At 63.7% G+C, this 14,495-nt stretch overlaps 1 protein-coding gene across 7 annotated transcripts in view; it reads right to left on the reverse strand.

Annotated features, from left to right (window-relative positions):
• The window catches only part of STK32C (serine/threonine kinase 32C), an 85,585-nt gene that overhangs the window by 24,240 nt on the left and 46,850 nt on the right, over window positions 1-14,495 (reverse strand). For all 7 annotated transcript variants that reach the window (XM_072972140.1, XM_072972143.1, XM_072972142.1 and 4 more), the window contains one exon: window positions 9,117-9,172. In XM_072972140.1, the coding sequence (XP_072828241.1) occupies window positions 9,117-9,172 (56 nt within the window). The remainder of the gene's footprint in view (window positions 1-9,116; window positions 9,173-14,495) is intronic.

Consider the following 14,495-nt stretch of genomic DNA (forward strand, 5'->3'; position numbering starts at 1 on the left):
TCTGACCAGCACCTTGTCTGCTCTCCACCCAGCCTCCCTGGGGGCTCCGTCTGTTTCATCCTCAGCATTCACCCCTCCAGGCCACTGAGCCTGGCACAGCCGGGAGCCCTGGAGACCCCCGTCCCCCACCCAGACCCTCCTGGAGAACACAGAACTTCACAGCTGTCTCCCACAGGTGGACAAGGGCCCCTGCCCACCAACGTCCCGCTCAAATGCTATGAGCTGACTTTCAAGACAGGCCCCATGAAGACGGCAGGAGCCCGAAGCCTCTGTGGGTCGCAGACATAGCCCTGGACCGTCCTGGGGCGAGAGGCCCCCCCGAGGTCCGGCAGCTCACTGACCAGTCAGCCCGGACAGAGGGGCCGCCACAATGCTCACACTCAGGGCTGAGTGGTCCCCTACCTGCCCCAGGGCCGTCCAGAGCAGGATGGCATCCCGAGGCACCACCTCACTCCAGAGGGCGTGGCAGGAGCCAGGGCCATCTTCGCCAGTCACGCCCGGAGACCCCACCTACCAAGAAGGCCATCTGGCCACCGACTTAATGTGCGTGACGTCCGCGCACAGTGGAGGGTCCCTAAGGAAAACCAGGGCTCTTGTCAGGTGTCCCTTCTGTTCATTCCTGCATGTCCCAAGGACACACCAGCCAGAGAAGCCAGCAAGCCACTCCCTCCAGGTGTCGACAGCCCGTGAAAGTAAAATAATCCTTAAATTATTTTAAAACATCCCAAAGGCTGAGCCACTAAGATATCACCAGGCACCATGTGACCCAGAGACTCCGCTGCGGGGTGTGCACCCAGGAGGACTGAGCGCGGGCACTCGAGCAAGTCTGTGCACCGGGCTCACGCGGCGTGGCTCACACTCACCTAAAGGAGAACCAATCCGGGTGTCATCGGTGGGTGAGCAGAGACGCACATTGTGGTCCATCCACACAGTGAACTATTTACTCAGCCTCTAAAGGAAGGAAATGCTGACACAGGCTCCTGCACGGACGAACCTGGGTGGCACCGTGCTGAGTGAGGGAAGCCAGTCCCGAAGCAGCAAATATCGTGATCCACTTTTATGAGATATGCAGATGAGCCAAATTCGTAGAGACAGAAGGTAGATTAGCGGTTACCAGGGACTGGGGGGTGGGGGTGGGGAGTTAGCGCTTCACGGGGACAGAGTGTCAGTTTGGGAAGATGAAAAAGTCCCGGAGACAGACGGAGGTGATGGTACACAGCAGCGTGAACGTAACTAATGCCACTGAACTGTAGGCTTAAAAGTGGTAAAGATGGTAAATTTTGTGTTGTGTCTATTTTACTACAATTTTTTAAAACCGTTAACGTCAAGCCGACTTCTGTCCCAACTAATGGAGACAAGAAATGCCGCTGCTCAAGGGGAGGGGGGAGGGGGCCTTTGACAAACGGGGATCGCTCCACGACATCTAGGGGTCAGAGCGGGCAGCGGCAGGCAGTCTGCTGGCCGTGGGAGGAGACGGGGCTAGAGCAGCAGCCAAGGCCATGCGGCTGCGAGGGCGGCGTCTCAGGAAACTCAGACTGGTGCGCGCAGTGAGCACAAGCTGCCGGGCCCAGGCCGCTGGGCTTCTGCAGACGCCGTCAAGTCTCGTGGCCGCCACCAGCGTGCCTTCAGCGATGCTTGCCGCGTCTCCCCAGTGCCACCCATACAGTCACAATCAAGGGTGTGCCAGGAATGCAGAGCCTGGGCCTGGCACCCGGGGCACAGCACGCCGTAGGTGCGGGTTTCTAAGATCCAGAGTCCAGACCTGGCGCCTGGACGTCTCAGGAGAAGGGGCTGCGAGCCAGTCAAGGAGCTGGTTGGTGATGGAAGGGCCAGAACGCAGCACTCACCAGCAGTGGAAAACCAAAGGTCACATGGAGCCGAGCACGGGCTGCAGGCAAGGCTGTCTCCAGCAGCCCCATGGAGGCTGTTGGGGGCCAGACTCACATCCCAGAACCCGACACCTCTGAGCTCTCAGCCACAGCCACTCTCCCCACAGCGTTTCCGCCATAACGGATACACGGACCCCAGAACGGCTCCTCCTGTGCTAACTCAGCGAGATGGCACAGCAGCGCTCTGGAGGGCTGATCACTTGCCATCCTTTGAGGTGTTGCCGTAGCAACCACAGCACAGGCTCCTCACAGACGGGGGGGAGGGGAAGAGGAGGCTGGGAAGGAGGCGTCGCTCGAAAACAGGGTCCACGGGAAAGCGGCGAGGCTGAGAGCCCCCGGGACTGCACCCCTGCCCCTGCCACCACTCTCGTCCCCTCCCACTGCACCTGCCCACCTGCCCCCCATCCAGGTCCACCTGAGGATCTGGGTCAGGAGGTTCCTGGGGGGCTCCTCCCCCAGTAACTGGAGAAACACAGGCATGTGCCCAGGCTTGGGACACTTCATCCCCTGAAGCTGGCCCGGGCCTTCCTCCCTCCCGAGGTAACCGCTCAGCTGGTCCTTCTGCAGGAGCAAGAGGCCGGGCGTAGGCACCTCACCCCGGGTGGGGCCAGAAAAGGGTCCCTGGGCCCCACAGCTGGGGAACAGCCCCACCCCATCCATGCCCTGCCTCACAGCAAGTGTCCTGACTCGGACCCTGATGGGTGTCCTGATGGGCCTAGGCTAAGGGAGGGTGGCCAGGCCCACCCACCTGAACGTGGACAGCAGGCACCCCAGGGGCCCAGGGTGAGCTCCAGTGGCGTCTCCAGCCCAGCCCTTGTGCCGGCGAGGAGAAAGGAAGAAAGGGTGCCACGGGGCAGGGGGCACGCCGGGTGCGGGGCGGAGTGGTCCCGGCTGGCGAGGGCAGAAACCCACCCAGCGGTTAAGACCAGGCCCGGGGGCCAGAGGGCTGGGGTGCAGGACGGGCCTGGATCCTGCCTGCTGTGCAGAGCACCGCGTCCAGGTCCCGGGCCTCTGGGACTCGCGAAAGGTCCTCCACCCCGCCCCCGGAGACACACCTTTCCTGCTGCAAGGCTGTGGCCGGCAGGTACCTCGACCTTGCCTCCCAATGCTCCCCTGATCTGGCCAGTTGCCCACTGTGAGGGGCTCTCCAGACCCTGGTCAAGAGTGGAGACCTAGCCTCCACCCCACAGCAGCGTCACGGGAGCCCGTTACCCTCAGCTCGGGGCACGCTGAGCCCGACAACTCTGGTGAACCCCGGAGTGGGTGCTGCACAGGCTGGCAGAGCCAGGCCCCAGCCTCGGCTGCCCGCACCTGCTTCAGCCCTGCCCAGGCCCAGGCCGGCTATGTGAGCCGCAGCACGGCCCCTGCAGTGGAGAAGAGTGCAGTGGGCAGGGGGGCAGAAGCCACCATTGTCCAATAAACTGGGGAAAAAGTTGGAAAATAAAATCTCCTATTCACAGTTACAAAACAAGATAATACACAACAGCATCACATAAAACAAGTACAAGAACGATACGTAATACACATGACAGAACGTGAACACTCCTGGGTGGTAAGATACCATCTTCCCCCTCTTTAATCTTAAGATGTGATTCCTACCCAAATTTCAATGAGTTTATTTTTGATCTCGACAAAATTTATCTGAAAGTTCAACTGGAGGAAAAAATTATGTGGGAGTAGCTGGTGCTTTGGAAGAGCAAGGCCGGGCGGCTGAGAAGGCCCGCGGGTCAGAGCGAAACAGAGTCCCTGAGACGGACGGTGGACAGACAGCCAAGCTTGCCCAACGAAAAATGTTAAATTCCAGACGGAGTGAAGTTTCTTCCCCAAAATAGAATCTTCTCTTTGTTCTGGTGCAAAAGTAGTGACACTCCCTGTAAACGAGTCCCAGGTGGCCTCCAGGGAGCTCAGGCAGGGTGCTCGGGGCCCAGGGACCAGAGGCCGAGCGAGGCCAGGCTGGCCGGAAAGGGGGGTGGGCAGTGCTGGGGCACGGGCGGCACCGGAGCAGCTCCTGCAGGTTCTGCCTGACTTCGGCCCGCCCACCACCGGGGGGGAGAAGGAGCCACAGAAGCTCTGACGGTGAAAACACGCCTTCCCCGGCCCCAGGAAACCAGAGCCCTGGAGAGAAGCCCACTCCTAGGAGGAGGGGTGCAGCCAGAAAGGGGTCAAGGGACACCACCCACCTGCGCAGCCGACCAGGGCCCGGCCCCTGGTGTCACTGGGGCCCAGGAAGGTGCCACAAGCGCCCCTCAACTGGGTCTGCCTCAGAGAGGCCCTGGGAGCTGAGACCCCACATGGGGCCCAGACACCACTGATCCACGGGGCTGGGGGCTCCGAGCAAACGCCTGTCTACAGCGCCTGCGATGATCCTGCAGTACGTGCGGCCTGAAGCTGGAATTCTGCGTCCTGGACGCAAAACAGCCCGGTTGGTGGCTGGGGGCAGGCCCACTGCACAGACACACCCAGCCTGGGTGCGGGCAGGCGTCTGAGGGCTGCGCCCTCCTCACTGCCCACGGGAAACAGACTGGTTTCTCCAAATCCTGATTATTCCACCTAAACGACCTGCCTCGGAGTAAACTGTGGCCATATCGTCCAGTGAGACACAACTGGGGAGACCCAAGCTAGGGGCAGGGGGAGCTCACGCCTGCCACACCTGAAAAGCACCCCGATTCCCAGGAGTCCCTGAGTACTGGCCCCGTGCTGGGCGGCTGGAGCCCGGACGCAGCCTGAAGGGCCAGCCAGGCCCTTCCAGGTCCCTCCGCCAGCCCCAGGCAAGGGGGCGTGGCCTGGCCCAGAAGGCCTGGGTGTCAGGGGCTCATGGCCACGCACATGGACGGCCTGGAGGGCAGCTGGGTGCCCAGGAGGGGGACACATACCCCAGGGTGGCCCCAGCTCACATGTTGGGCCCCAGAGCAGTTGGCGAGGCCAGAAGCTGGATGAGTCAAAGGAGGGGGCAAGGTGGCCCTGCCCTCCTCTCAGGGCAGAAGGAGCCACTGTGGGGCCAGCATTCCCTGCCCACGGCCCCCACATGGCCCCGGGGGTCAGCACAGGCACCCAGTGTGGCCGGTGCCCGGTGCCCCGGAAAACCTGAGGTCTCCCCTCCAGCCCTGCCAGGACCGCTGAGTTGTCTGAGAGCTGCGTCCACTCCAGCTCCGGGCTCAGGGCCAGGGGGCGGGGGGCTTAGAGCCAAGGACTGAAAGGGAGCAGGGGCCGCAGACAGGAGGGATAGGGTCCCAACCGCAGGGGACCCCGGCTGGAAGGAGGGAGGAGGGGCGACTTGGAAGAAACTCCAAGGCGGCCTTTGTGGATGCAACAATGCAGGGCGGCACCCTGAGAGCGGGGTCCTTTCAAGGAAGTTTCTGCCTTTGGGGGCACAGCACGCTCACGAGGGGGCCCCTCCTCCCTCACTCATGGGACCCTGCAGTCCCGTGGCTGGAACTGCCCTGGTGCTCATAAACCAAGCAGGGACTGAAGCGCCTGCAGTTCCAGAGGAACAGGCCTCTGGGAGCTTGGTTTTTAATGAGCCCAACCTGAACCTGAGGCAGAGGTGGGCAGGGCTCCACCCCAGCCCCAGTGGGTGTGGGGCGGGCAGGCTGTGTGCTGGAGCTGGCAGGGGGTGGTATGGGGCCTGCAACCTAGTCCACAGGGCTGGTGTCCCCAGTACGGACCCAGGGGCTGGTCTGAGGTTCCCCAGGGCAGCTTCAGGCCTGGGGCAGGGGGAGAGCTCCAGGCTTTGTGGGAAGCAGGCCAGGCCAGGCTGGGAAGCAGAGGAGGGGGAGCCGGGGAGGGAGGTGGGGGAGGAGAGGTAGGGCCAGGGGCCTCCACGCAGGCCAGCCCTGCTGACGTCTCTGCTGGTTTCTTGCCAGGTGGCGATCACCTGCAGATGAAAAACCCATGTGCTCATAGGTTCCCATTCTCAGTAACCACTTCTTCACAATGGTGGTCTTCCAAAGCCCTGCTCGAGGCGGCAGCTAGCTAAGGTCAGCCATGCTCAGACCAGCTGTGCAGGGCCCCCAAAGGCAGAGGTCTGGGCCCAGCGCCCCCTCACCAGGGCCCTACCACACGCACCCCCGCAAAAGAACGCTGCCTTCGAACCCCCTCCAGCTGCCGCCTCTGCTGGGAAAGACGCAGCTGCCCCAGCGACGCTCGGGGCAGGCAGGGACCACGGGGGCTGCCCCGCACACGGGGACCAGCGCCGCGCCCCAGGGCCCCTGCCCACCTTCTGCTGTGGCAGGTCACTGCCAGCCACTGCAGCCCTATTTACTGTGACTGGAGCAGGGCGGGAGCCAACCGGAGGGCTGCCCTGAGCCATCCCAGCCCAGGGCAGGAGGAGAGCGGGCCTGTCTCCCTGGCCGGGGAGGTCGGGGGTCCTCTGGAGCTGAGCTGGTGAGAGAGGGCCCAGTGGGCAGAGACCACCAGTGCTGGCACGACCCCAGCCCAGCTCAGCCAGCCTGGGGGCCGGCCACACTGCTCTTTCCCACCCTGGCGACATTAGCTCGTATCTGTCACCTCTTCCCAGCTCTCTTGAACTAACCGTCTGTCACTTGCAATCTGAGATTCCAGGACATACAACCCCTGGCGGAGGGCTGCCACACAGCACCACGGAGGCCCACAGAGATTACACCTGTGGGGCTCACTGACCTCCCCTGCACGGAGGCCCACTGCCAGGGGCTCACATCCGCACAGGCACGGCCGTGGGAAGCCTCCCAGCTGCCAGTGCTGCGTGGACACAGGCAGGGAGTGGGCGGGAACTGTCCCCCCAGCTTCACGGCCACCTGGTTCTCTGTCCTGAGGACGGTCCCAGCCTCCTCCTGCGGTCAGGAGGCCATGACGTTCCCGAATGCCCAGGGACAAAGCCCAGCCCACGCCCTGTGCCAGTGGGGTCTGCCCTCTCACCATCACGGGGGGTGGGCGGGACCTCCACCACCGGCCCCCTCTGCTGAAAAGGTCTGGAGATGACGCTGGTGATGGCGCCACGACACTGTGAATAAACTCGGTGCCACGGAGCCACGAGCCTAAAATGGTTAAGATGTTGGCTTCGAAGTTACGTGTAATTTACCACCACAGAAGATTGGTTAGAAAGTAAAACCTAAAACAAAACACTATCCAGCTTTGTACCCAAGGCCCAGACACAGCGAGTCTGCCCAGTCCACTTCCAGGACCAGCTGGGGACAGACCAGTCACGTCAGACACACGGACTCCTGCGCCTCTGTCCACGGCAGGGGTGGGGGGACGTCGGGGGTGGGGGGCTGCCGGATGCTCACTCCCGCTCGGCCCAGAGGAGTTTCACAGCAGTTCACACAGCCAGCCTTCACCAGTGCTCCCGGCACGGCTGCGCCCGCGCACACGCTCTCGAGCAAGGCCACGTGTAACAGGAGCACGGGGGCCCAGCCACCCACGCTGGGGCCGGCTCCAAACCCCCAGCCCCTCTCCTTGTGGGGTCAGTGCCCAGCCCCCGGGAGCGGCTGGAGGACAGGGGCCTGGCCTGTGGCGGGCCGCGTCCTGCCCACATTCCAGACACACACCGGGCAACCGTGGCCCAGAGACCCCGGAGGCCTAATTAGGGAGCAGGAAGTAGCCCTCCAATTACACCGCAACTTGCATCTTAAGACACAACCCTGGCACGACGCCATGCCTCCTCCTGTCACCACTCTGCAGAGCCCCACTTCTGGGACCCTGCGGCCGGCTGGCTGCTGAAAACCAAGGACTGGTCAGAGAAGCCAGAGTCCTGGGGCTGCGCAGACACCGTGGGGGAGGGGGGACCACCCAGCTGTGCAGAGGGGGCGTGAGGGCTGTCCCCAGGAAGGGTGTGCGAGGCCCAGCCTGGGGGGCGGGGGGTGGGGACAGGGAACGGCCTCACGGCCACGTGCCCACCAGCCTCCTCCGGCCCGACGGTCTTTGCCCCGAGGGTCCCCAAGCTCCCTCCTCCTCCTGTTTCCAGCTATCTGGAGGACCCTGTGTCTCCCTGTACAAGCCATCCTCCCAAACCTGGTCTGGGCTGGTGTCTTCCACTGGGGGAGGAGGGGGCAGGTCCCCCTAAGCTCCACCTGCCCACCCCCTCACCTCCCCACACCCTGGGATTCGCCTGGGAGAAGCCAGGCGGCAGAGGCCATCCCAACCTGCCTTCCATGTCTGACGAACTTGCCAGCTAAGGACCTGGGCTTCTGGATCAACCACCTTTGCACAGCTGACAAAAGGCCCGGGTCCACTGGGTAGCTCCTGACTCAGAGAGATGTTAAAAATACTCTCTTCCTCATGCATAAGGCGTTCCGCTGGGTGTGTGAAAAGGGGCTAATTTGCTCTGGCTTGGTAACCTAAGGCAGCCGGCACTGAGATACAACGAACTGGAGGTGATTAATAGCATTCAGACTCCCGCGGAGCCTGCCCTGGCGGCGCAGCGATCCCTTTAAAAGGCTTACAGAGCTTAACAGTCACGGCGTCCAGCGGCTGTGTGGGGCTGGGGAGGGTGCAAAGGCCTCACTCATCCGCCAAGGCCTCTGAGCTGAACAGACCCTGTCCGTTCAGGGCGACCCATTTACACCAGGCCCATGCAGCAGGGTCCCGAGAGGTGGTCTGACCCCTTGCAGAGCTCCCTGAGCCTCTGAGTTATAATTACCCCCCGTCTCTAGGCAGGACAAGGGAGCGATCAGCAAGTGGGATCCGGCCGAGAGAAACCAAAGCGAAGTGCACAGTGTACTCCGGGCAGGCCTGTTTGGAGGCCAAGGGTAGTGTGGCCACCCCCTCCCTCCACCCTGATCCCACATGGCCTGGAAGGACGGGCGCAGGTGAAGCCTGGCCTCTGGGCTCTAGCTGCAACTGTGGCATCCGAGTGTCCCTGTGGCCCCGGACACAGGGTGTCAGCCACACCATGGAGCGGCTTCTAAGACGCTCCACTTTCGGGTCTCGAGTTGGCTCCCGTCTCTAAATAAAGAGATAGGGAAATGCTGCAAAAGGGCCTTCTGTATGGAGAGTGAGTGGGTGTCAGGGTCTCAGCCCCTGTAGAGCCCAGAGGCCGTGCCATCTGCACCCTCAGCTGAGCTCCGAGACCCCCAAGGCCCTGGACTGAGCCCCTGGCGGTGGTGAGCTCAGCTGACACCCGCCCTGATGCCCCCAGCATCCCCAGCCTGCTCAGCGGGAAGGACACCCACATCCTCCACCAACAGACCCGAGGTGGGGGGCGGGCTTTCCCTCACCATGGTCCGGCTGGTCTGGTCCTGCTGGGGGCCTTACCTTGCCGAAGCTGCCTTTCCCAATGGCACGCAGGATCTGGAAGTGGTCCAAGTTCACTGCAGAGAAAACAGAGGGATGCCAGGTGAGGTGGTAGAAAGGCCCTGTGCCTGCCACAGCCCCCTGGCTGGAGCAGCCCCCGAGTGCCCCCACGCTGCAGGGGCCGCCCAATGCTGCAGGGAGCCCCCACACTGCAGGGAGCCCCCCACACTACAGGCGCCCTGCATGCTGCAGGGAGCCTCCAATACTATAAGGAGCCCCCCAACACTATGCAGAGCCCCCAGTGCTGCAGCCCTCTGCAGCCCACCTCACCCTGGAGGAGGGCCGGCCGTGGTGCTGCTGCAGGCTGAGCTCCAGCCCGGGTACCAGAGGGGCCTGAGCCAAGGCAGAGGTGGGCCCCGCGCTCACGGCGGGGTGAGGCCAGGCCGCGCAGCCCACAGGCAGGACGATGGAAGCAGAAGGGACCGGAGCAGCTCAGCTCAGCCCCAGACACCCAGCAGCCCTCAGTGAAAGTGGCCACAACCCAGGAAGACCCGCAGATCAGCGGCCCAGAGCCTCCGAAGCAGCCACCCGTCCTGCAGAGTCTGGGGCCTGTGCCCGGGGGAGTCTCTGGACCGACTTGAGAGGAGCCCGCAACGGCCCAGGACTAACAATGGGGGAGGTCCGCAGCCCGAGGGAGCCCTCGAGGCCTTGTTTCTATCAACTTTCTCCACAGAATCAGACAGCGAGCGCCCCCCACGCTCCCCCGAGGAAAGAGACGCTGAAAATGGCAGCTTCTCTAATCACTAACCCCTGACAGCCCAGCAGCAGGAGCCCCTGCGGAGGGCAGAGCGGTGTGGACGGCTTTCCAGGGCTCCGCCTACTCTCAAACCAACGCTTTCTCCTTACACGAGACAGGGGTTCACTACGTCCACGTGGGCTTCTCCCCCACACACGGCTCAGCGCCCCAGGTGGGGAGCCTGTCTCTGCCCGGGGCCCGGGCCAGTCTGGCCCAAGCCCCCCAGGTCTATGTGCCTCCAGGTCTGTTCCCCCAGGTCTGTGCCTCCCAAGTTTATGTGCCCCCCAGGTTCATGTGCCCCCCAAGTCTCTACTCCCAGGTCTGTACCCCCAGGTCTATGCGCCCCCCAGGTCTATGCCCCCAGGTCTATGTGGCCCCCAGGTCTATGTGTCCCCCCGGTCTGTACCCCCAGGTCTATGCCCCCCAGGTCTATGTGCCCTACAGGTCTATGCCCCCCAGGTCTGTGTGCCTCCAGGCCTGTGACCCTATCTCAGGGATGGAGCATGAGACACCCAGAGGTGACAAATGTGCCCAGACTGGCGTGGCAGGAAGACACTGCCCGGTGTGGGCGGAGGATGGGCCGTGTGCTGGCGACTCTGCGGGGTCCTTCTAAATCAGGTACTTTTCTACCTGCGCTAGTAGAGGTGGGCTGACCAGGTAACCGAGCACAAGCTTCCATAACCAGAAAGGTGGATGGTGGCCCCAGTACTTCTAGGGACAGTGTCCCTGGGAGCGGGCCAGCTTGGGGCAGGCCCCCTTCACAGGCACTGGTGTGACTTTGGGGTCAGAGGAGGCCCTTGGTGGCGGCGGGGAAAGGTGAGGCATCGGGGACACAGGGCTGGGGCTGCAGTGTGGGCTGGAGAGACGGGCTCTGCTGGGTGGCTCAGGGCCTGGGGATACCCGCCTGTCTGCTCAGTCTCCTCCCGGGTCTGGCCCGTTGCTGCCTGGAGGCCCAGGGCTCCTTCCTCTCTCGGGTTCAGCGTAGCCCCGGCCACTCCCACACGTTGCCGAGGACGAGGGCTGAGCTCGCCCCACCCCAAGAGTGGCCCCTGTGGGCCTACAGAGGGCGTCCTGCTGTGCATGGCCGGCTCAGTGCCTCAGTGCCAAACGTCCAGTCTAGCAGGCCCAGCGGGAGAAGTCAGCGCCTCCTGTCCCAGAGACAGCTTGCTGTGCTGCCCCTGCCCCACGGCTCCAGCGGCCAGCACAATGTGCAGCCCCAACATGGGCACCGAGGCCATGAGTTAGCCAGACATTTAGCAAGAAAATCACCATGTTCTAGAGAAAAGCACAGATTTCAGACTTTAGTCTTTCCAGGAGAGGAAAGGTGGCAATGACACCGCATTAAGTAAGAGGTCAGAAACACAAGGCGCCCACGTCCCTCCCCGTGGAGGGAGCTCCTCACGCAGCGCTGACTGGACGGGGCCGAGGGAGCGACGCTGCAGGCCTGCGGGCTCCGGCCAGGGCAGCAGGAGAAGGGAGCCATGCGGAGAGCCCGGGCCTGGCCGCCCTTGTGGGCTCCCTGGCCTGCGGTCCACGCTGGGCAGCTCACAGAGCCGGGCCTGTGGTTTTGAGCACAACCCTCCCCACTTCCTGAGACACCAGCAGGGGCGGCCGCAAGATGGGACCCAGACAGCAGAGGGCGCACCGGCGGTCAGGGACACCGCCTGGCGAAGACGCAGAGGGCACGGGGACCCCAGGTGTGGCTGCAGCATCTCGAGAGCAGTGGGGTGAGCCGCCAGGCCAGGGCTGGGCAGGTGGACATGGCTCCAGACCTGGAGAAGCCACCACGGGCGAGAACCACCCCCCGAGGGCAGTGGCCCCGGCCACGTGCCCCTGCTCAGAGTCCTGGCCAGCCCCAGTCCCCAGGAGAGCCTCAAGTCCACCCAGATAACTCTGCCCTCCGGCAACTGGGGGCTCCTCGAGGGACCCAGGGCCACTGCCCAACCAGAACACCCAGGCCCAGTCTACCCCGCCCACCCGCTGGGGCTGGAAGCACACGGCTGTGCCAGAGACCCGTATACACCTTCCCCTGCGTTCTGTGCCCCCAGGATTACAAAGCGCAGAGAAGGAGCAGGTCAATCGGCCCGAGCAGCCCCGAGCGTCACGGCTCCGCCAGGAGCCTAAGTCCTGCACAAAGGAAACACGTCTGCACCGGGCCCCCGCCGCACAGCCACACGGGCACGGCCACAGACTCCTCCTGGTGGGTGTGGATAAATATTTTTTAAAAAGGGCTTTAAGACTATGCTTCCTGAAGGCCTTTATTTTGCAGAGCTGACCATGAGAAGCTAGGAGAACAGGTCATCTTAATTCCACCGCCGGACCATGACGGGAGGGAGGCTTAATTCTATTCCCCAAGGGTCATGGCGCCAGTGCCAACCCCCTGCACTACCCACAGCCTCAGGGGAGCCCGCCCAGGCCCCCTCTGCAGACGCGGGCTCGGCTCAGGGTCAGTGGCCTGAGCCCGCTGGTCACGGGCCGGTTTCCTCGACCAGCTCAGCACTAAGCCCAAAGCCCAGGCGGAGCTCTGCCCCCTCCAAGGAGGCTGCAGCCATGACCCCAGAGGGCTTCTCACCCAAACTCAGGGCCTCCCCTAAGCCGACCACCCAGGGAAAAAGCCAGTGGCACAGGCAGCTCTCTGACGGCCTTGTTTCCAGGGAGACTAACAAATGGTCCCTGCGTCCCGGTCCCTGTCTCTGCGCCGCCCGGACACAGGGGCCCCGGCACCAGCACACCCGGCCTGCACGGGTGGCTGCACAAGATGGGACGGGCCACAGGCTCACGGGGAACGGGGGTGGAGGAGAAAGGGGCCGGTGTTCCCCACGCACCCGGGCGAAGGCAGGAGAGAAACCAAACGCTGGCTCTTGTGCTGTGTCCCCAAGATCCCAAGCGAAAAAGGCTGGGTAACATTTGAGCGCTCTTCCCCCAAAATAGAATGATGGTCTGCCCTTCACGTGCCTGCCCAGCCTCCTTTCCGAGGCGAGGACCGGGACGCCCCCCACCCCGACCGTCGCCAGAGTCCAGCACCGGGCAGCGCCCCGCGGGAGGGGGGCCCGGCCCAGCAAGCTCCCGGGATCTCAAGGCAGAAGGCGGTCCTCTCGTCAGCCAGGGCTTCTCTCAAAACGGACAAAAATCTGCCCGACGAGAAAAGCAAGAGAGAAGATGGGCCCTGGGGAGTAAAAATAGACGGTCTGCAGTCATGAGTCACCGGTCTCGTGACCCATGAGGACGCGGGCGCCGCGGGCGCCGCGGGCCTGGAGGGGCAGCCGGGCTCCTGACGTCTCGGGGTCGGCGGGCGGAGAAGCCGTGTGGCCAGAGAGCAAGCCCCGGGCCAGACTGGACCCAGAGCCCAGGCCGGGCCTGCCTCGGCCAGCGTCCCCATCTCGGGAGAGCCCCGTTCCCAAAGCTGTTGTGATGAACAAACGTCACAAGTTGTGGGAATTCACTCAGAAGGTGCTTGAATTTCCTCATACATCCCGTGACCCAGAAAACTCTCCAGGAAAATCGTTCAGTCTGACCAAGGCCCCCCAGAGCAGGGCGGCCCCAGAGCAGCTCCCATGGGCCCCGCAGGCCAGCACAGGACCGGTCTGTGGACACGGACACCTGCATGCGGGGAGCAGCCAGCAGGCAGTCACCTCAGACGCAGCGGGGCCCTGACCGGGTGCCCCTGCTTGTCTGCAGGACCAAGACCCCACAGGCCAAGGGCCCCGCGGCCGTTATCGCCTTTAGTTCTCAGAACAGCTGGGTGATGAGGGCAGGTGTTCTGTCTGCAGGCGGGAAACAGCTGGGGAGGGTTCTGGGCACCCCCTCCCCCAAAGGGGCCTGCCCTTCCCTCCACCTGAGACACTCCCGCACCCACTCCCGCATTCACTCCCGCCTGGCCACCTGCACACCTTCATGTCCTTCTCTGGGAAGCCTTCACAGGCCCCTCTGAGAGCTCACCACCCACCAGGGCCCCCGAGCCCGTCCGTGGGGCGCCCAGAGCAGCCCTGTGCCTCCCACCACTGCAGCCCTTCCCAGCTGTCCTCTCTGAGAAACAGACACTGCCAGGATGTGGTAGCAGCCAAGAGACAGAGCTGGAGCCTCTGGGGACCCTGAGTCTGGAGCGATCTGGCCCCTGGTGCCTAGAGTACACCCGGAGCCCTGGCTGCGACCAGAGACCAGAAGCCAGCAGGTGCCGCGCCGGCCCGCCCAGGCTGGACTCGGGGTGGGGCTGGGGGGCTCCGGGAGACCTCCCCACAGCCACGTCCAGAAAAAGCTTCCGCCCATAACTCACCCTTGGTGCTAGCACTGTTCATCCTGGCCCCTGGCCGGTCTAAAATAGTCTGGAACCGTGTTCCAGTGCTTCACATCCACATCCCCAGACGGCACCGGAACTTCCATAAATTAGTGATTAAGGCAACAGCCAGATCAATAAAGCATCTCCGGCCGGCTGGGCCCAGCTCCTCCGGGCCTGCAGGGAGGTCGCCAGGACGGAACAGGGAGCAGGGCGTCGCTCCGAGGCAGCGGCCCCTGCCACCTGCCTGGGTTGGGGCAGGGGTGCCTCCCCCGGGCCACCCAGAGGGTCCTGCTGCCCAAGGCCCACAGCTGGCTGCCTCCCACCACCG

This window comes from Vicugna pacos, chromosome 11 (genome assembly GCF_048564905.1).
Source record: "Vicugna pacos chromosome 11, VicPac4, whole genome shotgun sequence".
Taxonomy (NCBI): domain Eukaryota; kingdom Metazoa; phylum Chordata; class Mammalia; order Artiodactyla; family Camelidae; genus Vicugna; species Vicugna pacos.